General features: G+C 42.1%; 2 protein-coding genes and 1 long non-coding RNA gene across 4 annotated transcripts in view; 2 read left to right on the forward strand and 1 right to left on the reverse strand.

Annotated features, from left to right (window-relative positions):
- LOC130907369 (uncharacterized) overlaps window positions 1-8,116 on the forward strand; it is a 22,305-nt gene extending 14,189 nt beyond the window's left edge. For both annotated transcript variants that reach the window (XR_009061458.1, XR_009061457.1), the window contains exon 3: window positions 45-8,116. This is a non-coding gene — a long non-coding RNA (uncharacterized LOC130907369). The remainder of the gene's footprint in view (window positions 1-44) is intronic.
- Window positions 1-19,206, reverse strand: part of ppp1r14c (protein phosphatase 1, regulatory (inhibitor) subunit 14C) — a 19,826-nt gene extending 620 nt beyond the window's left edge. Inside the window, exons 1-3 of the mRNA XM_057822366.1 lie at window positions 18,844-19,206; window positions 4,464-4,547; window positions 3,882-3,914 (exon numbers count right to left, since the gene is read on the reverse strand). Coding sequence (XP_057678349.1) covers window positions 3,882-3,914; window positions 4,464-4,547; window positions 18,844-19,131 — 405 coding nt within the window. The 5' untranslated portion in view covers window positions 19,132-19,206. The remainder of the gene's footprint in view (window positions 1-3,881; window positions 3,915-4,463; window positions 4,548-18,843) is intronic.
- A 1,931-nt stretch (window positions 19,207-21,137) lies between these two features.
- On the forward strand, window positions 21,138-26,808 carry iyd (iodotyrosine deiodinase). The gene is made up of 5 exons (XM_057822363.1): window positions 21,138-21,654; window positions 23,746-23,943; window positions 24,110-24,269; window positions 24,344-24,500; window positions 26,339-26,808. The coding sequence occupies exons 1-5, from the start codon at window positions 21,480-21,482 to the stop codon at window positions 26,519-26,521; spliced, it is 873 nt and encodes a 290-aa protein (XP_057678346.1). The 5' UTR covers window positions 21,138-21,479; the 3' UTR covers window positions 26,522-26,808.
- The last annotated feature ends 359 nt before the right edge of the window (window positions 26,809-27,167 follow it).

Raw genomic sequence — 27,167 nt, forward strand, 5'->3', positions numbered from 1 at the left:
ATCAACCTGGCACGCCAGATTGATTGTTCCGTTTTATATTCCAGATATCAAAGGATCCGATCAAGAACCGTTTCGTGGGAGGAATACATACGACTGGCGATTGGACGACAGCTCTTCTCGTCACGTTCGCCACAATGTCGATTGTCGTCCAAAAATGAACGCTAGTAATGCTCTTTGCTCTTCTTTGAATGAAGTATTTTTCAGGACCTACTGTCAGGGGCGCCGTATAGAAGTGAAAAGTGATATTGATTCTAAGGGCCCATGCCCTGATGGGGCCAACAAAGAAAATTTGAACATTAGGTAATCGTTAGCAAATTTAAATATTAACCATTATCATTTTAATAGAGGTAAAACAAAGGGTTCCTTTCTCTTGTTTTGTTTTTGGCAAAAAGTAAACACCCAGAGAGCATATGTATTGCCAGCCCCCCCCCAACCCCTGCATTTTCATTAAATGGTTTGGTCCGCCCTTCCTTCGATCAGGCCGGGAGCAGCAGTGCGCATTTACACCAGTCAATGACTCTGAGTGCGCGGTACTGCATCAGGTTATCAAAAGAGGAAAGAAAAGAAAGCTGAACAGCAGGAGAGGGGTAGAAAAGGCCAAGAGGATGTGACAAAGTACTTCACAAAGGAAGGTTGATGTCTTGTGTCTGTGTAGTGCTAAAAAATGAACCTGTTATCTTAGCCCACTCCAGCCCCATCTGGAACCTCGCGATGTCTATTACAAAGCTCCGAAGCGAGGTCACAGCTCACTCCGTAAGAAATACGGGATTTTCCCGGCCTCAATGAGCGATATTCACAGATTCAAAATTTCCTACAGATGTTGAAAATTGGTGTGAAAATGTTCTTTTTTTTAAATCAGCTTGAATCCAGTTTGTCAAGAATTTATTAAATTGAGTTTGTCATCAATTGAATTAAGTTTGTTAACAAGGGACCTCGCTTCGGAGCTGTAGCCTATTGTGGAGATCGCGAGTTTCCAGATGGGGCTAAGCCTACTCCATAATGAAATACTGTAATTGTTTGCTAGCTAATGTTTGCTCCACTTTTAGCTTACATTTAATCAGTACAGCAGGCAAACCCTTAGCAAGCGCTTCATACTAAAACAGTTGTATACTGTAGTATAGTTAAAACCATTTATTCTAAGTCATTCATTATGGTATTTGCTTTGACAATATTTCTAATAAAATATAATTAGATTGTAAAAGATGGTCTTCAGTACATGTCTTATAGATGATATCAGTCTATTTATTTTTGCTCTATACGCTGTATGTTTACATAGATATATTTTCATCTTAATGCAGAAAATGCACAAATTAGTGTGTAAAGATTCACCAGGATGCAGGAAATGACATAGTTGATACTCCAAATGTGTGTGTGTGTGTGGGGGGGGTGTCCCGGCACTGGTGGTGGGGCCCAAAATCCCTGGCAGCGCCCCTGGTACTGTATATACAAAAACTGCCACTGCCAGGTAGTCAGTTGTTCTTTTCTCTGATTGGCTCGCCACAGGAAGGCGACCGATCCACGTGAAGCCATCGTATAACTAGAACAGAAATTAACCTCATTTCTGTCCAAAAAAAGCTTCTCGTGACGTTTTTTTGCTCTTCTTTAATCAAGGAACTGAACCCTACACACTGTATCTCATCCTCTTAAAAGCAGTCTCGTGTACCACCAAAGTGGTTTCTGGCCCTCCTTCGCCGCCGTCGTTTTTGTATCCCAGTCCATACAGCGTGGAGGCCTGTTGCCTGCTGTCCGCGATTTCCAAACGCCTATCTGTTGTTTTCATCCCATTTTTATTCATTCTTTGCTCGATTTCTATTTTGTGAGAGAGGGGCACTCAGTCTTCTCGTCGGGCTGGGATTGTGTTCAAAATGGCATCTGCGCCGCTCCGTTCTCAGGGGATTTCTTTGCACTTGTGCGCGCGAAGGGCTTAGACGGTGCATACGAGCTGTCGAGCGGCCGACCTCGTCACGCTCGACCTAGGGCCGCGCACGCGGGTTACAGACGGAAAGCCGTATGACCACAAACTAGCCTTTTCGTCGCTGTCACGGCTTTGGCACTTTTAAATAGGCCATTTGCACGCGCGTCGACCACGGGGGTGCGCGCGCAGGAATACATTTCTAGGCAAGGGCGTAGGTTTGGTCTCAACATTGGTAGGGACAGTATAACAGCATAACCTGCATGTACACTTTTTGCTCGGGATGGGACATTAATAAGACCAAACAGATCGGGTGAACCGGTGTCAGGGCTACATTTTAGACAAATATGAACCAAATTAATTGATATGCCAAATCAGGGTGTGCTCATTACGTCGATCGCAACGCTAGTGTGGGTAGCTCGCATTGTCCCCCCCCAATTTTTTTTTTTTTTTTTTTTTTAAATGTACAGTGGGGAGAACAAGTATTTGATACACTGCCAAAGGGAAAAACCATTAGTTAATTATGATTGTTGTGTGTATGTTGTGTTGTGTGATTAACATTATGGCTGTCAAACGATTACAATTTTTAATTGAGTTAATCACAGCTTAAAAATTAATTAATCGCAATTCAAATCATCTATAAAATATGCCATATTTTTCTGTAAATTGTTGGATTGGAAAGATAAGACACAAGACAGATATATACATTCAACATACTTTACATACTGTAAGTATTGCATTTGTTTATTATAACAATAAATCAACAATATGGCATTAACATTATTAACATTCTGTTAAAGCGATCCATGGATAGAAAGACTTGTAGTTCTTAAAAGATAAATGTTAGTACAAGTTATAGAAATTTTATATTAGAACCCCCTCTTAATGTTTTCATTTTAATAAAATTTGTAAAATTTTCAAAAAAATAAACTAGTAGCTCGCCATGTTGATGTCAATAATTACACAATGCTCATGGTGCTGAAACCCATCAAATCAGTCGCATCAAAGCGCCAGCAGAGGGCAACAAAACACCCAAAAACACAAGTAAAAAGTGGACATGACACTGTGCCATCATTTTAATCTGTTTGAGCGGGGCATGTGCCTTAAATGCGTCAAATATTTTAACGTGATAAATTTTAAAAATTACCGTCCGTTAACGCGATAATTTTGACAGCCCTAATTAACATATGAGGTTATGCAGCACCCGTCTCTCTCTAAGCAGCTTTTTTGCTTCATAGTCAAGCAGTTCTAGTTGTTTTGTTTCCACCAGAGTTCACTACATTTCTCACAGTTTAATTAACGTTAACTGTAGAAAACACTAACAGAAGGACAATTCTCTCCAAGCAGCTTCCTACTCAAGTTTTGCATGTTAGCAAGTTCACACAGTTTAATGTTATGCTAATTCTGATCCAGATCAGACTTTCAGTAGCAAAATTAGTGGTGTGTTCCCCACCTCCAAAACATTGGCGTCGTTTTAAATGACTTGCACTGGCTGCTGCTGTCCGAAAAAAAAAAGTTCTAATATCCCTCCTCTTCAAAGGGGGTGGAGGAGGTGGCATGTTTTTTGACATTTATTTCTATTGGGGTTGTGTGAGTGTGCGTGTGTGTGTCGGTGGTGGGTCAAGTCATCAGCCAATGAAACGTGCGTTAAAGGTGGGGAAAAATGGAGCGGCACATTCAGCAAGTGAAATGGGGTAAATGTAAGTTTGAAATAGTTCACTTAATAATGGTAGGGTCAATTCTATCCTTACAACATATGGGAAGACAATCTATAACTGAACTCATTATATCATGCATATAAGGCTGCTTAAAATTTGGTAGGGACAATTTGAGCATCCTGAAAAGTTGCTAGTGTTATGTCCTTACCGTCCCTATGCAAACCTACGCCGTTGCTCCTAGGGTATCAATAAAGTCACGCCGTCTGTCGACACAGTGTTTTAATGAATGCGCACATGAAAGGGACACTCACCTCTGTTGGTTTGTAACAGTCTATTAAGGACTCCTAAACAGGGAAGGAAAAAAAAGGTGTTAATTTGCATTCAACCTTCATTTCAGTCTTTTGTCTAAAAAATGGAGAATGTATGCCTCTTGTACTTGAGTTTTTCCTTCTTAGAAGAAAAACGGAAACCTTTCTTTTGACCCCTAAAATTTGCATTCACTTGTACTGATTTACAACTCGGACCTGCCGCGCAAAATCTCTATTGGTGGTCATTATTTCGTGGGTTCCCCAAAATGAACAAGATGCCCCAGAATCATCGAAAAGTGACCCCAAAAGAAGTGGCTGGGGAAGATAACGGGAAATGCGCTAAAATCAACACAAAAACGTAAAGGAAGTGACCCCGCAATCCCCCAAAATGTACAGGAAGTGACCTAAAAGGAAGTCACCCACAATAAATTCGTTGGCCATCTAACCTTGCCATAGACATCCAATTCATTGTAACTGGGAGGAATGCTCACGGCGGCACATTTTTTACCTAACCCGGTCAAAATGAATCGGATGTCTAGCGCCGTCATTGGCAGCCGGCGAGTTGATAAGGAAGTGACAACGCACCTGCAGTTTGACGGCTCTCTCGTCGTCGCCGTCTACCTCCAAAAGGTCATCGATGTCGATCTCCACTTCGGGCATCTCCTCCTCCTGTGACAAATTGCATCAATTAGTCTCATTGTTCATTTTTCTTGCCGTTTGATTGGAAAAGCGCTCGACAAATTGAACATTTGACACACGACCATTAGGGTCGAGCGTCGACGGGACCCGGTTCCAACACTCCGATGCTCCCGGAACTGTTCCAATTTTTAAATTTCGATTCCGTGTTTTGATGCCCTGACCGCCGAGCGGAAAAAAACTGAAGAAGAAGCGTGTTTGAGAATTGTGACTTGATTACAACCATGGACACGGTGCGGCGGCGCTCAAAAGTTTGGCTCAACTTTACCAAAAAAAAGAACACTAGTCAGCTCAGTGCAACACTTGCAACAAAACTATATCACGCAAAGGTGGCTGGACGACCAATATCATTAAACACCTCCGCCTTCACGTATTTGACATGCTGCGCCATCAGAACCAGGTAAGTAAAACGATACATTACGTCTGTCTTTTGCGACCCGACTCCGGATTAAGCAGTAGATGATGGATGGAATAGTACGAGAATAAATGGTATTTTTATGTCGGGCTATGGTCGATATCACATGTATATAGAACTAGAAGCGAAATGACAGTCGCCAGCATTCGTAAACATCTTAAAGCAGTAGACGCCCAAAGCGAACTCATCTGTTGCTTGATCTCGTCTCGTGAGACGAATTTGATCATCTCAAATTGATCTCACTCAATGTTTCCGAGTTTGTGCTCCTAAGGGCACCCTTAGGAGCAAATAATGAGTCAAAATGAGCGAAGACATCATTGAGACAAAGGACATTGATTTGCGAAAACCAGATTGAAGCAATAATTGAGAAATGTTCTTCATTGAAAATGGACTTATATTTGTATAGGAGCGTTCAGGCACTCAAAGCAGTTTGATACTATATCCTCATCTACCTGCTGGTGACACAGCAACATGGGGTTCAGTGTCTTGCTCAAGGATACTCAGATGAATTCATCAAGAGGGAGAATTGAACTCACAACTTCTGGGTTGAGGAACGAGTTCTCTACCACTGAGCCACGCACAGGCTCAGATGCAGTGCACTCGATGTGACGCGACACATCAATGGAAAGCAACTTCAGAAAGCGCGTGTAGCAGCAATGAAGCAAATTTATTTTATTTTGCTTCATTTAATAATGTATATATTTCTTTGATACTTTGAAAACCTTCCAAATCGCAGACATGTTGCCTGTGAGCCAGTAGTTTTAGTGAGACAGCGTCAGCCTGTTTTGATTACTTCTTCAAACAAGACGACTAAGGTTCTTTGTACTGCAGTATTTTGCGGTAAACTTTCGGTCTTCAAAACCAAAAAACGATAATGCATTTGTAGCGGCCGATAGTTTGTGGCACCAAATTTTTGGTCTCATCTCTAATTTTTACATTACACAAGATGAACCAGATGTTATTTTTATTATTTGACCGATTATATAATTTTCTCAGATTTAGGCACGAGATGAATTAAGATGTGATTGAATATGTCAGAGCAGTTACTACTATTTTTAAAATGAAAGAATCTTGAAAACCAAAAGTGAGCAATTGCACACTGGAAGGAGATCAAATTGAGAAATATTGATGACTGACACAATATAGGATTGCTTGGCGAAATCAGTAAAAGGCAGCTTTGAGGCGAGTTTAAGAAATAAAATACTTTGCTCACCCATATCTTCCCAGACCTTGTTTTGTTGGCAAAAGGGGGTTGTACAAAGTATTAACACCAGGGGTGCCAATAATTGTGACACACATTATTTGATGTCAAATAATTTTTTCTTTATGTGGGATTTTTTTCCCCACTGAATGAATGCACTTGTATTGAAGGTTGGATTTTTATCTTTTTTTCCGTTAAGGTCCCATATTATTTGAATCCAAAAAAAAAATTATTAGAAGCTAAAAACACATCTTTTTCAGGGGTGCCAATAATTATGGAGGGCACTGTAATTGAGACACATTTATTTGAGATCGACACAAGTACTCATAGTTGTCTCTTGGTGAGATCTTAAAAGGAGACAACTGTGAGACTTTATTAAGAAATTGTGCCAGTTGAGCTATTCTCAAGTCCTTCTCATGTAATGCTCACTATGAGACTTACTTTTCATGAGACAAATTTGAGAAAACCACTCAGGTCTCGATTATTGCCGATTCATTTCTCAGAGATGTAAATGAGACATGAACAAAATCTCATCTTCAATTTTGCTATGGGCGCCTCCGTTAAAATCAAAAGTATTAAAAGATCTTCAAATTATAATCAATAAAAGAATTGATACTAATGCTTAGTAGTAGCTCCCAGCTAAGGTACATGTATGGCAAAAGAATATGCGTCTTCTCCCTGAGCTTTTGAAAAATAAACCTCTTTGTGAAAGCGCACGCCTGTCACATTCAAGTTCAAAGACTGATATTTATATACAAGCTAAAAATAGCCCTGTGAGAAGATCATATCATTCATAAATTTCAAATAGTAATGATAAAAATAATCATTAATTTTAAAGTCATATATTTTTCCAAAAATAAATCGAGTAGTTAAAACATGAATATAAACTCATACATTTTATACTATACATTTTTTGACCCTGCCTCTTAAAAAAAATCGGCATCGAGAATCCTTCGGAACCGGACGTGGAATCGGAATTGCCTTACCGACGATCGCTTGCCAATCCGCTTTCACATACAAGAGTGATTTACGACTTGGGTTATCACAAACGCAAGTCTTCGTGGCTATTGCCGAGCAAAACTCCCATCTCCAATTTAAAAGTCCTATATCTGGTTGGGTTGTCAAAACCATTATATTGATTGGATATGTGTTATGGAAGTTAGTAAGCACCTATTTCAATGGTTAATCAAGCTGATTTATTTATATTAAAAATGTATTTCAATATTTTGACATTTTTATCTGTTGTGGTTAGCCATCGAAACATCGTCCCTCCCAGTCAAAATAGATTGGACGTCTATTCCCGTCAATGGCTAGCCTGGAACTTCAGACTCACTTCCAGACTTCCAGCTATAGAGTCTGGAACCAAATAGTCCGTGCAATCGGATTCGTTTATTTGCGTGACGTGTTCTTAATGAGCAACGTCACTCTTGTGCGTCAGAAGTCGTCTCCACAACAACACAGATGGCGAACGAGAGAGCTGAGAATATACGCGGAAAATTCAGTTTTAAATGACCAAAATAGGGCGGCAGCTATCGATTATTTTAGTAGTCGAATAATTGATGAACTAGTTAGTTCGAATAATCGGAGAAGGAAAATTAAATACCTGAGTTGAGCCTCAAACGGTTTGGAAATATAAAGTAAATGAGGATCTATATACAACAAAAGAACAATTGGCTAACTTACATAGCAAAAGTCCGCTTTCTTAAATGCTATGAAATGCTAACTTTTTTTTTAAATTATTTTTTACAATGCTCTTAACAAACGGTTCAGACACCTATTTCCACAAAAAAAAAAAACGGCTAAATATACCTATAAACTAATTTACGAATGCATTAAAAAAACATTAGCGCCGAATCCCCGCTCGAACTTGTCGCGTCGACGGGAATCGCCCGCTGCCGGCCGGTGCGCTGATGCGTCGAAAATCGGCCAGTGAAATGATTTTGGAAGCACGCCATTCAGCAAAAACCCGTATCGGGCTCCGATCACTCGACCGACAGAGCCTGTTTTTCCTCACGAGGTGTGTTGGCTTTGGCTGCATTTATTAGGCAAATAGTATTTGACGGCACGGCAGGCGGCAAACACCAGAGATAAATAAACGAGTACAATTTTTCTCAACCTCCGCCCGACAAGCAGTCGCAAAAGCACATTTGGATGAGCGAGGGTCAGCAGGAAGCTAGTTTCAACGCATTGCGCCAACTGATGTCACTTTTCTTGAACTAATGCTAAACATCCTCTTTGAGTACATAGTTTACATATAGCTTGGTTGGCAGTGAATGAGTTAACAAATATACACCGCCAGCTGGCTAAATGTCACGGGACACTTCATTCAGTCGGATGAGAAAGTGTCTCAAAACAAAAGAATAAGAAATTAGATTGTAAAATGTTAGGGTTATTTACTTTCATCTAAAAAAAGGTATTCATTCAAAAAATGGTTTCAATTTTTAAAAACTCATGTGCCCCTATTTGTGTATTATCTTTAAACTTTGAAAATGTTTTTTTTTTTTTTTGACAATGAAAAAAAAAAAAAAATGGCGGGTGGGCACATTCTGCTAATAATCTACTCTAAATGACCATTTTTTGAAATTAAAAAGCAAAACAAAAAACAATACTAGAAATTGCAATTACAACTAGGCCTGCAAGCAGGACTGAACGGGCCCTCGCAATCTAGCGCAACTCGGACGTCACGCAACTCGGACTGTGTGCAGGTCAGGGTGGTGGCAGATCCTCCTCTCTAATCATCTCATTAGAACCTAACATGCTCGAAAGTCGCCTCTTACATTACCACACCCAAGAGATAAAAACCCCTATTGGAGAGATTACTACAAAAAAGGAGCCACTACTGAGCTGTGCAGCCAAGCCCTTATTCAAAACCAAAATTAATCTTCTAACTGGGCCAATTTGACCAAGTGTGCCAAATATTGTGGCTCTATAAGCTGCCTGACTCTCTGGAAAAAAATATTTCCTTTAAATGGCGAACAAAGGGTCGTCACGGCAACAGACAGACACGTGGACATGGGCCGTAAATAAGTATTTTAATAGGTCTTGAAACTACAATGACCAAACTGAAAAGAACTGGATATGTATTGGAAAAACGAGTGACTTTCTATTGCCACTAGTTGGCGCTGTAGGGTTGATGCAAATGACCCCTACAAGGCACTTCAGGGTATGACTCTCAACAAGCACGGGAAGTTTGTCGCAGATATGTTGTATATCTGCCGAGTTATGACTGTTCAAAGTTTTTAGCGAGACAAATTGTTGACGGTCATTTTCACTTTCCTGTTTGGACCCCTCCGCTTCAACGAAACCTCAATATTTTTCATCAGGCACCTGAACACAGGTCTTAAGGCTTCCCTTATACAGGTTTGAGGTAGATTGTTTTTTTCCCTTTAGAAGAGGTGTGTGTCCCGTAAAAAAAGGGCTTTTCCTGTTCCCACTAGGAGGCGCCAGGCACAAATGGTAAATTCTCAATCCAGTCCTGCTCAGGCAGGTATACCTCACACACATGCCAGATTTAAAATAGATTGAACGTTGTATGAGGGAGTTATCAGTCATTTTCTGAATTTGGTGTTTTGGCGAAAAAATGGCCGACTTTGGCACCCCGCCCAGCTCAGGCCCGTGAATGAAAACACACCATTTTGATAACTTAAGATTTCATATGCCTCATGAACAGTCTCGCCAATTTTGAGAATGATCAAACTAATTCCCTAGGTGCCAAGGTGTAAAATGTGCACACTGTAAATCGATAAAAATTTCACATTCAATCCAAAATACCCGATTTCCTGTTGGGTTTGGAATACGCATGCAAGAGACTTTTTGGAGCAGTTTTGTACAAGGTATCGACTCTCCGAATTTCATCCCTCTACGTTGAAAAAACCTAAATGGAGAGGCCTTTTTGAAAATTTCAAGGGGGCGCCACTGAGCCATTTTGTTACATGTTTTCGTAACGTTGCAAGATTATCGAACGTTATGCAAAGCCGCATGTATGTCCAAATTTTTGTGAGTTTTCGTGCATGTTCAAGCCTCCAAATGTGAACTCCTACTGTGAACCGATAAAAATTTCACATTCGATCCAAAATACCCGATTTCCTGTTGGATTTGGAATACGGGTGCAAGAGACTTTTTGGAGCAGTTTTGCACAAGGTATCGACTCCCCAAATTTCATCACTCTCTGTTAAAAAAACCTAATAGGAAACGCCTTTTTGAAAAATTCAAGGGGGCGCCACTGAGGCATTTTGCTACATTTTTTCGTAACATTGCAAGATTATCGAACGTTATCTAAAGCCGCATGTATGTGCAAATTTGTACAAGTTTTTGTGCATATTCAAGCCTCCAAATGTAAACTCCTACTGTGAACCCATGAAAATTTCACATTCGATCCAAAATACCCGATTTCCTGTTGGATTTGGAATATGGGTGCAAGAGACTTTTTGGAGCAGTTTTGCATAAGGTATCTACTCCCCAAATTTCCTTGCTCTATGTTGAAAAAACCCAATAGGAAAGGCCTTTTTTAAAACTTCTTTCTGTCGCCACTAGTTGGCACTGTAGAGTTGATGCAAATGACCCCTACAAGAACCTTCAGGGTATGACTCTCAACAAACACGGGAAGTTTGGCGCAGATATGTTGTATATCTGCCGAGTTATGACTGTTCAAAGTTTTTTGCGTGACAAATTGTTGACGTTCATTTTCACTTTCCTGTTTGGACCCCTCCGCCTCAACGAAACCTCAATATTTTTCATCAGGCACCTGAACACAGGTCTTAAGGCTCCCCTGATGCAGGTTTGAGGTCAACAGATTTTTTTCCCTTGGAGGAGGAACCTGTCTCGTAAAAAAAGGCATTTCCTGTTCTCACTAGGGGGCGCTAGACCTAATGGGTAATATTTCAATGCACTCGTGTTAAGGGTGGGATACCACACATACATGCCAAATATGAAAAAGATTGAACGTTGTGTCAAGGAACTATAAGTCATTTACTGAATTTGTCATTTTGCCGAAAAAATGGTCGACTTTGGCACCACGCCCAGGTCAGACCCGTGAATGAAAACGCACCATTTTCAAAACTTAAGATTTCATATGTCTCCTGAACAGTCTCACCAATTTTGAAGATGATCCAACTAACTCCCTCGGCGAAAAGGTCTCAAATGTGCACCCTGTAAATCGATAAAAATTTCATATTTGATCCAAAATAACCGATTTCCTGTTGGGTTTGGAATATGCGTGTAAATGCTTTTTTGGAGCGGTTTTGGACAAGGTATAGACCCCCCAAATTTCATTGCTCTACGCTGACAGACCTTAATGTTATAGGCCAATTTTAAAATTTCAAGGGGGCGCCACTGAGCCATTTTGTTATATTTTTTTGCAACGTTGCAAAATTATCGAAATTTACAATTTTCCGGACGTATGTGCAAATTTTGGTGACTTTTCGTGCATGTTCAGGCCTCCAAATTGGCCGTTTTCATTTGCCCTGAAAAAAAAAAAAAAATAAAAAAATAAAAAAAAAAATAATCCTTTGCAAAACAATAGGGCCTTCGCACGCTTAGTGCTCGGGCCCTAACAAGAACTAGAAAATTACTCTGGGTCTTTGCTGTGTGGAGATACAGATCTTAGCCCCGCCCAAGTTGGTTTGGGGACATTTCGGGCACAACATAAGGTCACTTTCTGTTGCTTTGGGAACATTTGGGGGACAGGTCCTGGTCATACCAGGTCATTTGGGGACATTTGCGGGGCGACAGCCGAACCAGAAGGCGTTCCGCTGGCACAGCGCCAGCAAGTCGGCTGGGAAGGCCAAACCCCGCGCGTCCACTCCGGTGTTACCCCTTTGTACTGACTCCATTTTGAACGGTTTAAAGAAGGCTCACCGAAAACAGGTGGACAATTTATTCATCGACAGTGATTAAAAGCAGGGCAAAACAGACGACGGAGAGGCAATACTGGATCCAGGGTCAGCAAAACAACGGATACATCGAAATGTCCCCGAGAAGCGACAGTTGTTATCTAAGTATTCAGTCTTTTGAAAGCTCTCGCGGGGCGGGCCGTGGGCAAGAAGAAGGGTGTGAAGAAGGAAGAAGAAGGGTGTGTTTGGGATTATTGTCTTTTTGTGGATTGGAAAGGAGGACTCGGGAGTTACTGTTGTCCGGGCAATGAGGATGTTGATTCTGCCACCTCAGTGTGAAAGGGGGCTCTTTGAGTCTTGTCAGTTGTTATCAGTTGGATATCGGGCGTTCTCCGATGCTACTTGTTTTAGGACAGAACGCCCTGTTCTTTGTCCTGGAGTGCCCGGAAGAACTGATTGCGAGAGTTGGTACGTCAGTCTTGCTCATGACGCACATGTTGGGCTTCTGTGATAAGATGGCGTTGTGTATCTTTTATGCTTCTTTTCATTAAACTATGGTTTAAGTGCTATTTATTTTATATTAGGTGTATTCGAGTAATACAAACAGTCCTACAGTAACGATACTATTCCCTGATTGATTGATGCAAACAGTTAGACAGTGCCTACGAGAAATGGTACCATCTCCTTCAACTCCCACATCGTCTTATTGGTCAATTCATGTCAATTTTGGATCTGTTTCTGTTGATTTTTCGAGCCGCTCCACTTCCTGTTGTTTTGGCACATTTTAAGGTCACTTCCTTATTAATTAATTGGCTGCCATTGACGCTGCCAGAAGTCCGATCCATTTTGACTTGGCGAATGAACGAATGTTACTGCGGACAGGAAAGTGACCCGAGTGTAGTAGCGAGCACGCACAAACTCCATCACACAAATTTATGGTAGCAATATCAAAAGCGTACCATTTTTAACATCGAATACGAATAAGCCTGCCTGCCGATCAGTCAGGCAGAACAACCCTGCGGCCCGGATTGCACCCTCCGGCGGGCTGCTTCTGGCCCGCAAACCAAGACGTGAAGTAAACCAACTTTAGCAAAGGAAAGATTCAAAATGGATCGGACGATGTGTGCACTAGACAGGGTTAACAGTTCAGCTCTCTTCCACCACAACATTGGGTTTTATTTACCAGGCAGGCACGCAGTCGCCTCGCCCCCTGCGGGCGAACGTATTGACGGCTGGGGGCCCCTGCCCGCCAAAGTAGGCCTGGATTCGATCGACCTCAGTCATTTGTTTCCCACTTTGGTGCCGGGGCGTGAGGGAGAATCGGTCGAGTGTCAGGAACTGACGCAGATATGATGCGGCCTCGACTTACCTGCCATTTTTAGAGATCGGCAACTGAATCGTGATAATAAGTTAAGGGGAAAAAAAAAAAAGGATTGCAATATTGGCCATTTGATGTCATGCTCTTGTATATTTTGATGTAAATAGCTATTGTAAAATAGAACAATTCATTAGACCACTTTGTTTTTGAATTTTTGACCAATCCATTTAAACTGGAAGCAATCATTCGCCGTCGCAACCGAACTATCGCCACTGAAATTCCGACAAAATTGAGTTTTTGAAATCTGTATTCAAACCCTGATAGCACAGATTTACTCCCGTACCGAATTCTTCCCGATTTTTCAGCCCACTCACTCGCGTGTTTTCTCACCATTGACAAGCGGCCAGACATCGGTTGATCGAATCGCAGCAATGAAAACGCTCCGTCCGACAGTAGGGAAACAAAAGGACATTTTGTGTTATCGGCGAAAGCGATTGGTTGCGTTCAAATCTTGGCTTTGGCTGACAAATGTCCAACCAAAGTGGAAAATGATACGACGCTATTTTGGTCTATCGAGCGCGCGGGCTAACGATCGGGCCGTTTTACGTGACCCCGCCGGGTTTCGCGTGACGCCGCTGTTGGTTTTTTCCCCCCTGAGCTAAAAGGAAGAAAAACCTGGGAAGCCATTGACAAGGTCACAGGAGAAGCGGGGATGGGAGAGGGGGAGATAATGGAAAAATACATGAAGGGGGGATGGGGGGAATGCAGAGAGAGGTGCATGGCCCGGAGATACAATCGACAATGAAAAGATGCTCCAATTGCATACAATACAAAGCTAACTTTTGCGCTCAAGGCTCATGGTTTGATGTGGTCAACAGACTGCAAGTGCAAATAGCTTGGACGTCTACCTCTGTGAATAGCAGGTAAAGGGTTAACAGTAAATATTCTCCCGTTTGTTTTTACAATCATTTTGTATTCACAAAAACGGGAAAGAACAGTCAATATTTTTTTGAAATTTTCAATCAAAAAATTCAGTCAGAAAAGATTTAGTTGCAAAGAATTCTGTCGTTTCATCGATTGCTCACTGTTAACCCTCAATGGTATGCCGTTAGAACTGTCTAGAATAAAACTGACCCCATTCCAACATGTAGAATGAATTTAAATAGCAAACCATGTGTATTGTTCGTGCGTATGACCGAAAACACAGACAAGACTGAAAAAGCAGTTTCTGCTCTTGCACTCCTCTTTAAAATAAACTGCTGTATTTTAAGCCAAAACAACTGTTGTCTCTGATAGAACAATATGTCTTTATGCTGTCATAGCAGATTCATGGCGCATGAAGCCCCCGAACTATTTTTAATTTGCCCATTTTACCTTGGAAACCCCCGTTTATAGACGTCACGCAACCATTTTTGTTTCAACCCAGCCATGAAAACAAGGTAAGTAATTATATTTATTATTCAAAATGTCAGTCATTTTGGCTTAGAATCATTAATTGATGTCTAATATTTTGTTTAAAAAAAAAAAACGACTTAAAAAAATTATTCACTTGCATATTCTAAACTTTTAAACAAATGACGTCACAATGAAAAAAATGGTGTCTGTAAAAAAGTCACGGATATCTACCTCATAACTATTGCTAAATTGTTTGTTTTTTGTTACTGTTGCATTTTCCCCGATATGTTAGATGATAAATAATCGATCCTAACAAAGAAAAATTGAAAAAAAAAAAAAAAGTTTAAAGGAGTAAATATATGAATATGAACATCTCGACCACTCCTTGATGTCTGCGATTTCTGTATGACGACCCTTGTTATATTATCATGTTTCACCCATAAAATCCGAAAAAAAGTCCAGCTGTGGCCATTCACGGCTGTGTTTTGACACTCAGTGACACATGCAACATGGAGTTTTTGGATCGAAACAAGGTAAGTACGCGATCATATCTCGTTAAAGTCATGGCGTCTGTAATTCTGCTCTCGCCTCCTGCTCTCGCCTCCAGATAGGGTTTTGCTGTTAAAAAAAAAAAAAAAAAAATTTTTTAAATTCCCTCCTGTCCAAAATTTTTCTTCCCCCAGAAAATTGAGATTATAAGCATTCCAATGATGTATCACACGTGCATATAGGACAATTTTGAAATCTGGCCAAATTGGAGGTCTCAGAGCGGAACTTAAAGTCACCTGAGTATTTTCCGCCATATGCATTTTTTGCTGGGCACGGGACATTAATAAGACTAAACAGATTGGGTGAACGGGGGTCAGTGCTACATTTCTCATGAATACGAACCTAATTAATTGATAGGCATGGGTGTCCAAACTTTTTGCAAAGAGGGCCAGATTTGGTGTGGTAAAAATATGGGGGGCTGACCTTGACTGAGGTCCTTTACGTAGAACAGTATATTTAAGCAAATTTTAGCAAGCCATTCTGTGTGTCACATTTGCTTTATTATTATTCTTTTAATTAATAATTTCAACAATCTCGCAACTAGCCTTTGTGGCGTTCTCTTTCATCTCTTGCGAAATACTGCTGCTGTTAAATTAAACTAAGTTCAAGTTGCTTCAATTTCTCGCTACGTATCTTCCCTGTAATCTTGCCGTACATGTCAGCGTGTCTTGTTTGGTAATATCGCCTCACGTTGAACTCTTTAAAAACAGCGACTGCCTCTTTGCAAATGAGGCAAACACAGTTGTTGCGTATTTTAGTGAAGAAATAGTCCTATCCTTGAAGCGTCGGCTGTCACAGTCAACCTTTTAATTTGTTGATTGTCGCCATTTTAGAAAATTGGGAGTAAAAGGTCACACAGGGTAATGTGGCTTAGAGTACTGCTGCCTTTTAGTGGGTAAATGAGGAGCAGCATTTAGTGTGTAAGCTCCTTCATATGCTGGTAACAGTACTGCTGACCTATTTATTAGCTCTGTGTGCAGGCCAGACGTTATTGATTTTATGACAGAGGCTGGGGGCCGGATGAAATTTGACTACGGGCCGCATTTGGCCCCGGGCCGGACTTTGGACATGGCTGGGCTAAATGATCAATGCAAAATAAATCTGTATTGACTTACACTAACTTTCATGTGTATTGGTTCAGGTGATACACCGTTCAATTAAAAAACTACTAAAGAAGCATTTTGAAAACTTCCAGAATGAATGTCTGGATTTTTAGTAAATTAAATTGAATTATTTGACAATTATTTAACTTATATTTTTCTGGTTCCATAGTTTCCAGCAGATTTCGCTACATTTCTCATTAATTAACATTAACAGTATAAAACACATACAGGAGGACACCTTTTTAAGCAGCTTCCTTCTCGAGTTTTGCAGATTATCGCGTTCACACAGTTTAATGTTATGTAAATCTGATGCGGGTCCGACTTTCAGTAGCAAAATTAGTGGCGTGTTCCCCACCTCCACAACATTGAAGTTTTTTTTACCTTTTTTTGACTACATACAGTGGCTGCTGCTGCTGGCCGAAAAAGACTCTGCGGAGGAGGCGGCATGTCGTTGACATGTAATTCTGTCAGGGCTGTGTGAGTGTGTGTGTGTGTGTGTGTGGTGGTGGTGGTGGGGGGGTCAAGTCATCAGCCAATCAAACATGCGTTTGAGGGGGGAAAAAATGGACCGGCATATTCAGCAAGTGAAAAATGGTAAATATAAGTCTGAACATCATGAAAATAATGACTTAATAATGGTAGGGTCAATTTCTATCCTTACAACATATGGGACGACAATGTAAATTATAATTGAACTCATTATTTAATGCAAATAAGTTGCTTAAAAGTTGGTGGGGACAATTTGAGCATCCTGAAAAGTTGCTAGTGTGTGAACCACACGGAGGAAAAAAAACGCCTGACCAAAGTCCATTGGGAGATAAGCCAATTTTGCACTTGATACCATCACACGCCAGCCCTTACATTCCAAACGGAACGGACGTTTATCGCCGTCAATGGCAGCCCATGAGTTCACTCATGGGATAACGTTACAGCCATTCCAACAGTAGGACAGTTGGTGCATGGTGGGATGTTTCCTTACGCCAGTGTTACTATACTCAAAACGGTTGATTATTTTTTTTCCATTATCAATGACCATGAAAAGACACACTACAGGAGTAAATCATCAGCACCAGACACATTCCCCGCATGGATGTCAGACTCCAAACGCGAGGGTGACGCTCTCCCGCAGCATGGGTCGGCTTTGTGTGTGTGCATAGAGTGGGGGTGTGCATGCGCGCATATGCGTGTCAGTGCGGACCCTCTGCTGTCAAGCGGGGAGGGGGGGCTTTGGCTGGCGAGTAACAGCATCAGCACATCCTTAACCCACTGGCCTTCTTTTCCTAGCTCATCAACAGCAAGCCATCATCCCCCGCTTTCCCCCCCCAACTCTGTAAGTGTGTCACAAATATGTACTTTATTTACTAGCTTTTTGATCACCGATTATTTTTGTGATTAGTGTGCAAATGATTTTTTTTCAAAATTCATGAAAAAGAATATTGACAGTCATTCACTTAAAAAAAAAATATATATATATATATATGCATTGATGAAATAAAAATGTTTAACATCTTTTTAAATGAATATTAAATTCCTTGTTTCAAAATATATTAAAAAATATATAAATATTTAAAACATAATAATATCAAAGGCTCAAAAAGATCATTTGGACCGATTTTATTTCTAAAACAGGGGTCTCTATCTTAACCAATTGCAGACCATTATTTGAAATCAATTTGTGGAATTAAAAATTTTTAAAAAAGAAAAGAATATTTATTAAATCCCTTTAAATATTTTGGGGTAAATTTGATATAAATATGGCAAAATTTACAATGAAGTGGCTCAAAAACAGAATTTGGACAATTTTCAGGGTAAAAACATCTCAAAACCTTTAGGTCTCAAATGTGTGGCACGGGGGCCATTTGCGGCCTGTGCAGCAATATTTTGTGGTCCTTTTTCCCCCCCATCTAATTGTAACATAATAGGGCGGCAAAAGTCAAAAGGAAATATTCACAGTTCCTCCCATTTTTATACCACACAATGAAACAAAAGATTTAAAACATTAACTCTATGACGTCCAATTCATTTGAAATGGGAGGAATGGCTAGCATTGTCCACGATTCAGTCAATTGAGGCTTTCATGGACTCATTGGCTGCCAATGACAGCACTAGAATTAGCCAAAATGGACTGGCCGTCTAGCGCCATCAAAAAGGTGATCATTCACACAGCCAGGCGACTGTGCAGTTTAAATGAATTGGACGGGCGGCTATCGGTGTCAATGGCAGCCAATAAGTTCAAAAGTGGAGCAATGTCCTCAAAAGGCTGTTTAGAGGTGATGCATTTTCTCAGTTTCAGTTAGGGTCCCGATGATTTTTTTCCCCCGATGACAAATGATGATTGGACGTCTATCTCTGGCGGTGGCGCTGAACACCAGTTCAAAACGTCATTTGCTTAAATGCGATGAATAAATCGGTCGATTCGCCCCCCACCAATTGGGGTTCGTTTTCTGTTCCGCTCACCTCGCAATCGTAGAGTTCGCTGAGCTGCTCGATAATCCACTCCTCCAGCACCAGCCGCTTCCTCAGCTCCTTGCGGTCGTACTTGACGGTGACTTTGCCCTGCCGCTTCTGCACCGGGTCGTCGGGGCCGCCGCCGCCGCCGCCACCACCCAGCGCAGCGGCCGCGGCGACGGCGGCGGCGGCGGCGGCCGAACCGGCGCAGCCCACGCCCGGCGCGGCCTGGAAGAAGACGCGGCCGGCGGCGGAGGGCAGCGGCGGGGCGCTCGTCTCGGTGCTGGCGGCCGACATGGCTCTCGATCGATCGGCTTGGCGAAATTGGGCTGCGATTCTGGAACGGAACGGGGCGGCTGCGGCAGACTGTGGAGTGGAGTGCCAGTGGACCTGAGCTATTTTTTTTTCTTTGAACAGTCGCTATTTAAAGCGCTAGGGGGCGGGGCTTGCGCGCTGGTGGGGAATCAGCGACCCTCCATCGATCGGTCACATCAAATCAATCGATTCAACACTTGTCAGTGTGTTTATTATCTTCGGAAAGGGCAAAAAGGTCACACGCTGCATGGTTCATTTTCAATGCAAGAGTTGCTGTTTTTATCTTAATTCACTCAAAGGACCACTTACAACCAAGGGCATAGGTTTGGTCTCAACATTGCTACGGACAATATAACAGCAAAATCTGCATGTCCACTTTTTGCTAAGGATGGGGCATTAATAAGACCAAACAGATTGAGTGAGCGGGGCATTTCTCATGAATATGAACCTAGTTAATTGATATGCTGAATTAGGGGTGCTGATTACGTCGATCACGATCGACCAGTCGATCGTAACGCTGGTGTGGGTTGCTCGCGGCATCCAAAAAATATACATATCTTTTTTTTATGTACATTTAAATTCTGATTATGTTGTGTTGTGTGAGCAACATATGAGGTTATGCAGCACCCGTCTCTCTATAAGCAGCTTTTTGCTCACATTTTTCTGGTTCTGTAGTTTCCAGCAGAGTTCACTACATTTCTTACAGTTTAGCTAATGTTAAGAATAGAAAATACAAAAAAAAAGCTTCCTACTTGAGCTTTGCAGGTTAGCAAGTTCACACAGTTTAATGTTATGCTAACTCTGATGCAGGTCGGACTTTCAGTAGCAAAATTAGTGGTGTGTTTCCCACCTCGACAACATTGGCGTCTTTTTAAATTACTTACTGTGGCTGCTGCTGGTCGAAAAAAACTTCTTATATCCTCCTCTTTGAAGGGGGCGGAGGAGGTGGCATGTTGTCGACATGTATTTCTGTCGGTCTTGTGTGAGTGTGTTTGTCGGGGCTGGGTCGAGTTATCAGCCAATCAAACGTGCGTTTGAGGGGGGAACATTTAGAAAGTGAAAAGCTAAATGTAAGTTTGAACATAATGAAAATAATTCACTTAATAATGGTAGGGTCAATTCTATCCTTACAACATATGAGAAGACAATCTATAACTGAAGTCATTATTTAGTGCAAATTAGGTTGCTTAAAAATTGGTGGGGACAATTTGAGCATCCTGAAAAGTTGGTAGTGTCATGTCCTTATTGTCCCTATGCAAACCTACACCTTTGCTTACAACACTACGTTTAATCGGCTTTAATGCTATCTCATAAGTTAAGTCACGATAGACGTCCGCTTTATTTGGAGTATAAGTGGCTGGCATATATTGGTATCAAGTCTTACATTGGTTGTCACCAATTTCCAATGGGCTTTGGTCAGGCAGGATGCATAGTATCCCCCCATGTACCTCAGGTGCCAGGGACAGCGATGGACGTCCAATCCTTTTGAAGTGGGAGGGTTTTCAGCGAATGAATGAATGAGTGCACCAAAACAAGAAGTGACCCTAAATCACAGGAAAGTTCCATTTAATACATTGTTTTGAAAAACAGACTGTTTTTTCCTCTTAGAAAAAGAAAATAAATACAGTTTATATTTAAATGAACATATATTTTAAATTATTTAAGTAAAAAAAAAAAACTCATACATAACTGTTATATACTGTACAGTATATGTTGGCGCGACAATGGCGCCCCCCCGTGACTAACTGTATAAGAACAGTCACAGTTGCCTTCATTTTTGTTGAGCTAAAAAGGAAAAAAGGTTTAAAAAAAAAAAAAAAAAAAAGTGCCTTAATCTCATTTTCAACGTTTTTTTAATTGAAAGACAAAAATATATATGTAGTCCTCAATTAAATTATAATAGATGATTGTTTATTTGAATGAAAATGAGATTCGTCTTTTTTTTTTTTTTTTTTGCAAACATCTGCTTTAGTTCTAGCAAACAATCACGGAATTCCATAATATATATTCATTTATTCGTCTTCTGAACCGCTTATCCTCACGATAATATTTAAGACATACCTCTTAACTCCAAAAATGTAGTTGGGGGACTTGTGGGTGTCATCTGAACTTTTTCCTTCTAATGTTACATAAAAATTCACATTCAGTCATAAACCTAACTTTTACAGCATGTGATCTTTAGACTACAGGCTCGTTTCCAGGAAAAAAAAAAGTGCTGGTAGGCAGGGCAGTGATCCGATTGGACGCTTCCCGCCCACTTCCCTCGTTGCCATGACGAATGAGGGGGAGCGCAGCCCAGTGGCCTTTTCCTCCTCCGGCCCCAGTCAGTCATGTCCGACGTGTCCGTCCTCACCCCGATTCTGGTGCTGATATTGTGCATGGTGATGGGCTTCCTGGCGCTGAGGGGGCGTCGAACTCAGACCGCCGTCGTAGACCGGGCCACTAAACCCTGGGTGGACGAGGATCTGAGGGACGACAGCGAGGAGGCCCCAAACAGAGAGGACGGTAAGAACTTGACTTCAAACTACAAAACTGTTTATGTTGTTCTTTTAGATCAGACATGTCCAAAGTTCGGCCCGGGGGCCAAATGCGGCCCCTGGTCCAATTTCATCCGGCCCCCAGCCTCTGTCATAAAACCAATTGCGTCTGGCCCGCACACAGACTTAATATTAAGATAAAGATAAAAGATAAAGAAAGATGGAGTAAAGTAACCAAATTACTTTTTTGAGGTGTAATAAGTAATCAGTAATTAAATGACTTTTTAAGTAATCCGTGACAACACCGGGGACAGCACTGACAAAATGACACAATGAAAAGTAGTCTGTGTGCAGCTTAAATGATAGAGTACATTTATTTTCCCCTCAAAACATAGCCATTAATATCTAAACCCCTGGCAACAAAAGTGAGTACACCCCTTAGTGAAAGTTGTCAATATTAACATGTCAACTGTCAATATTTTGTGTGGCCAGAACTGCCTTTACTCTCCTGGGCATGGAGTTGACCAGAGCTTCACAGGTTACCACTGGAATGCTCTTCCACTCCTCCGTGACAACGTTGCCGGATATTTGAGACTTTGCGCACCTCCACCTTCCGCTTGAGGATCCCCCAAAGATGTTCTATTGGGTTCAAGTCTGGAGACAGGCTTGGCTAGTCCATCACCTTTACCCTCAGCCTCTTCAGTAAAGTAGTGGTCATTTTGGAAGTGTTTTTGGGGTCATTGTCATGCTGGAACTGCCCTGCCCTGTGACCCAGTTTCTGGAGGGAGGGGATCATGCTCTACTTTCACAGTACATGTTGGAGTTCATGTTTCCCTCAATGGAATGTAACTCTCCAAACACCTGCAGCACTCATGCAGCCCCAGACCATGACATTCCCGCCACCATGCTTGACTGTAGGCATGACACACTTATCTTTGTACTCCTCACCTGGTCGCCGCCACACATGCTCGGGACCATCGGAACCAAACGAATTCATCTTCGTCTCATCAGACCGTAGGACATGGTTCCAGTAATCCATGTGCTTTGTTGACATGTCTTCAGCAAACTGTTTGCGGGCTTTCTTGTGTACCGTCTTCAGAAGAGGCTAAAATCTTGCATAGTCCCTTTAAAAAGAAAAGCTGCCCTTGATGGTGCCAGTAAAAGTGTTCAGTGCCGGTAACGGTGTTCATTTATGAAGGAATTCGGCCCCGTGGCCAAGCCCCGGAACCGCGACAACCAAACCAGTAGGCGTCCCGCTGGCACAGCCCCAGCAAGTCGACCGGAAAGGCCAAACTCCGCGCGTTCACTCCAGCGTTAACCCTTTGTACTGACTCCATTTTGAACGGTTTAAAGAAAGCTCGCCGAGAACAGGTTGACAATTTATTCGTCGAGAGTGATTAAAAAGCAAGGCGAAACAGACGACGGCAAGGCAATTTTGGCTCCAAGGTCCGCAAAACAACGGATAGATCGAACTGTTCCCGAGAAGAGACAGTTCGCTAAATGTTCAGTCTTTTGAAAGCTGCTTGGAGTGGGCCGGGCGGAAGGCGTGCCTGGGTGTTGTCTCTGGATCATCCTTCTGTGGCAGTCTTGGGCGGTCAAGTTCATGTGTCATCCTACGTGGCTGGGTTGTGGTTGCCACGGCAACTAAGGCATGTTTTGACGTCTAAGGTGCCGAGCTATCAACTTGTTTGCCTTGGTATGGTGAGGGTGTCCTGACCCCACAGAAGAGGTGCTGACGTCTTTTCCTTCACTTATCAGGCGAGGGCTGATAAGTTGGTCCCCTTTACTGTGTCAAAGGGCACGGAGTCAAGTCTGCCTAAACTATGGTTAAATGCTTTACTATAATGAATGTGTTAGACTAATGCAAACAGTTATACGGTGTCTGAGGGAAAGGCAACTATCCCCTTCAGTTAGGAGCAGAGATAGAGGAAAGTTTTAAACACAGGAGGGTTATGAGAAAATAGTCATACGGGAGGACGGCAGGAAAACGGGTTCAAATATATGGCCAAAACAGGAGACTTGATTAAAATGCATTTCAACATATATTCCATTTGAAATATGAGCGACCAGAGATTTATTTTCCCCCAAAATAACATATTCCTCGCTCATTTTGTTCCAGGGGATGATGAGTGGGTGGACGTGAACGAGGAGAAAGAAGTCGCGCACATCCCTTACTCACCTGAACGCCACCCAGAAGGGCAAATGCTGCAAAGGTCGCAAGATTTCTACGAGCTGATGAGCCGGCGCAGGTCGGTCCGCTTCATCAGCCCCGAGCCCGTCCCTCTGGACGTCATCCGTAACGTCGTCCGCACCGCCGGTAAGTCGACGATATCAACCGCAGCAGAAGCCCACGTTTTGCATGTGGCGCCAAGCGCTCGTTCGCAGACAAAAACTCAGATATCGTAAAAATACTGAAGAGCGAATCAAAAAAAAAAAAAACTGATGAGACGAATGACAGGCGCATCCCAATTCGATCCCGCCAGGTACGGCGCCGAGCGGCGCGCACACAGAGCCCTGGACTTTCGTGGTGGTCTCCGACCCGGACGTCAAGCACCGGATCAGGTTGATCGTGGAGGAAGAGGAGGAGGTCAACTACCGGCAGAGAATGGGGGACAAGTGGGTCAGCGACTTGGCCCAGCTCAGGTGAGCCGTCGCCCGCCCGGATCAATCGATCAGACGTACGCCGTGACGCCGGCCTTTCTGCGTCGGCCCTATAGGACAAACTGGATCAAGGAGTACCTGGACGTGGCGCCGTACCTTATCCTCATCTTCAAACAGACGTACGGAATCCTTCCAGACAAGAAGAAGAGGACGCACTACTACAATGAAATCAGCGTGTCCATCGCTTGTGGCATCCTGCTGGCCGCGCTGCAGGTCAAATTTCACATTTTACCCACTATAGCAGGGCTTCAGCCCCCCTAAAATATTCTTAAGCCACTCCCTAAATGATTTGGTGTTGTTTTATTTAAAAAAAAAAAAAAAAAGAATCACAAAAAATGCTGACATATTCACTATGAATTTGCCAGAATGCTAGTTTAAATCAATAATCAGATAATCTGTCATTATTAACTCAAATATGATCATAAATCTGTCAGTTTCCCATTTCTTCATATAGTACTGTAGAGAGCCCCTTCAGTGAGTCGCTATTCAATCCATTATACTTGTTCATATAGAGAACGCCCACATCTCTGAAAATCCAGACCATGTTTTCCCTGTGACATTGCTAGCAGTCAGTGCTACTTTTTTTATCGCAGCTGGTCTCTGCGCACGTTTTACCTTTGTTGTTTCGCGGTCAAACGTTACATCCGAGCTCTAAAATAACGCTCCTACTTAGCTGTTGCTAGCTAGTTAATCTGAAATGCATTGTGAAGGTCCTAGTAGAGTTAAGTCCGCACTCTTTTTACCACTATCTTTGGGGTGACTTCCATCAGCTGTGTTTCTCACTTTACGCATTGATGAGTACAGGAGCTGGGCTCATTCACGTATGATTATCACCAGTGGCAGGGGTTAATTTGAGCCGGATCTTGCCGGAACAAGATCTGGCACCTCTTGATTTTGGCCTCCATGTGTTCCGGGACTTATTTGGGCAGATCAGGCACCTCTCGTGCATATAGAATAATAATGATATAAAAACGTCGGGGGGAAAGAAGGAGGGGAGTCGTTGATGGCTTTCTCCACTTTATTGGAGCAACAATAAGACAACAATAAACAAAATAATAGCGGACTACAAACTTCCGCAAACTTTTGCTTCTTGCTCGTCTCTTACTCTCTTCCTACTAATCACAGCTCTACAGTCCCAGCGTCTCTTAAACGGATCGTGCATCGTGTCTTGTTTTGAGCTTTTTGTTGACAAAGATATCGAACGCACAACGTGCTGACAACTTTGTTTCTTTATTAACACATAGAGCTCCGCGAACAGTACGAACACAGCGTGGGGCTCTCGGCAGGCTGTGCTTCTCTATCGCACTCCCGCATCACATGACATAAACAACAATAACGTTGCGTGCACTTCAGGGTGCCTTGGAAAACATATCCGAATATTACACACAGTTACGAACATTACAGTATAAGATTAAATAATAATATTCATAAATTCATTTACACAACAAATCCCAAGAATTGCATGTTGTTTCTACAAATTTAACGTCATTTGAGAAAGTCGGAGATTTCTTGATGCACTGAAAAGATGGACCAACAAATCACGCCCCTGACATAAAAAAAAAAAAATTTTTTAAACTTTGGAAATTTGCGGCATCTGGGGCGCAAGCAGCCAGGATCAAACGGTATTTCAACTGCCAAAAAGACAGTTGCATTTATTGTCTTTTTTCAAAAAGAAGGAAGATGGTTCAAAACGAGTCAGAAAAGCACAGTGGAAAAGAAAGAAAGAAAAAAAGAAAAGTCCTGCAGCATGGCAAGTGGGCGGGCATTTGCGTTTTGTTTTCAGCACCATTTTCTGCATATGTTCCGGGACCTTTCCCCGTGTCGTCATCCCTGCGCTGTCATATGTACTTTGCGTTCCGGCACCTTCTGATTTAAAAATTAAGCACTGCTGTTGATTAAACTTTTCCATTGGATTGCATACAATATTACGGCGGTCCTTTTTCACCCACTTTTGGAGAATGACGTCCAGTCTCTCGTGCATCTAATTAGTACGAGTTCCAGGGGAAATAGAAGAATTTGAAGCTAAAAATGCTGTGAATCTGAATTGACAGAACGCGGGTCTGGTGACGGTGACGTCGACGCCGCTCAACTGCGGGCCCAAGCTGCGGCTGCTGCTGGAACGACCGGCCAACGAGAAGCTGCTCATGTTGCTTCCTGTCGGCTACGCCGCCGAGGACGCCACCGTGCCCGACCTCGAGCGCAAACCGCTACGGGACATCATGGTGCACATTTGAGGGTGAAAATCACCAAACCCGATGAAACGGACATAAGATTTTGTTCACTTTTGTTGTGGCTTGAGGTATGCGAAAGCACATTTGGATAAGCCAGATAACCTTGACGAGTGGCTGAAAAAGACAACAGCTAAGAGCTTTAACTCATCGGCCGCCATTGTCGGCGCTAGACGTCCGATCCGTTCCGACTGTCGACGTTCATTCGCCCATCCGGGTCAAAACGGATCGGGCGTCTAGCACTGTCAATGGCTCCTATTTTTACAATTCTAATAAAGTTCTACATTGCAAAAGCACACCTTCTTATAGTTCAATTTTCTTGTTTTCAGTGAGAATGTACTAAAAATAGGGGAAATGATCTGCCAGTGCTTTAGGTTTATTTTACTCACTTTGATTTCTTTAAATAAGAAAAATAGCTCGCCGAAAATAAGCCTAACTCCTATTAATTCCTAAAAGCTTGTTTGTCAGAAATGTTCATTCAATCATAGATATCGTTCAAAGGATTATTTGAAAGCAAATGTTTCTTGAGTTAGGTGAAAAATAACCAACTTTTACATGTATGGGCTGAATAAGAACAAATACTAATTCTTCTGCCCTAATTTGAGCGTATGGCTAACTCAACCTAGACAGAGAGCTAACCGACAAAGAAATA

This window comes from Corythoichthys intestinalis, chromosome 19, assembly GCF_030265065.1.
Source record: "Corythoichthys intestinalis isolate RoL2023-P3 chromosome 19, ASM3026506v1, whole genome shotgun sequence".
Taxonomy (NCBI): Eukaryota; Metazoa; Chordata; class Actinopteri; order Syngnathiformes; family Syngnathidae; genus Corythoichthys; species Corythoichthys intestinalis.

Bases quoted from the DNA above. Each gene is read 5' to 3' on its own strand.
- iyd (XM_057822363.1), top strand. From the start codon at position 21,480: ATGTCCGACGTGTCCGTCCTCACCCCGATTCTGGTGCTGATATTGTGC. The intron at 23,944-24,109 runs GTAAGTCGACGA...CGATCCCGCCAG, and splicing joins TAACGTCGTCCGCACCGCCG to GTACGGCGCCGAGCGGCGCG. The intron at 24,501-26,338 runs GTCAAATTTCAC...CTGAATTGACAG, and splicing joins TCCTGCTGGCCGCGCTGCAG to AACGCGGGTCTGGTGACGGT.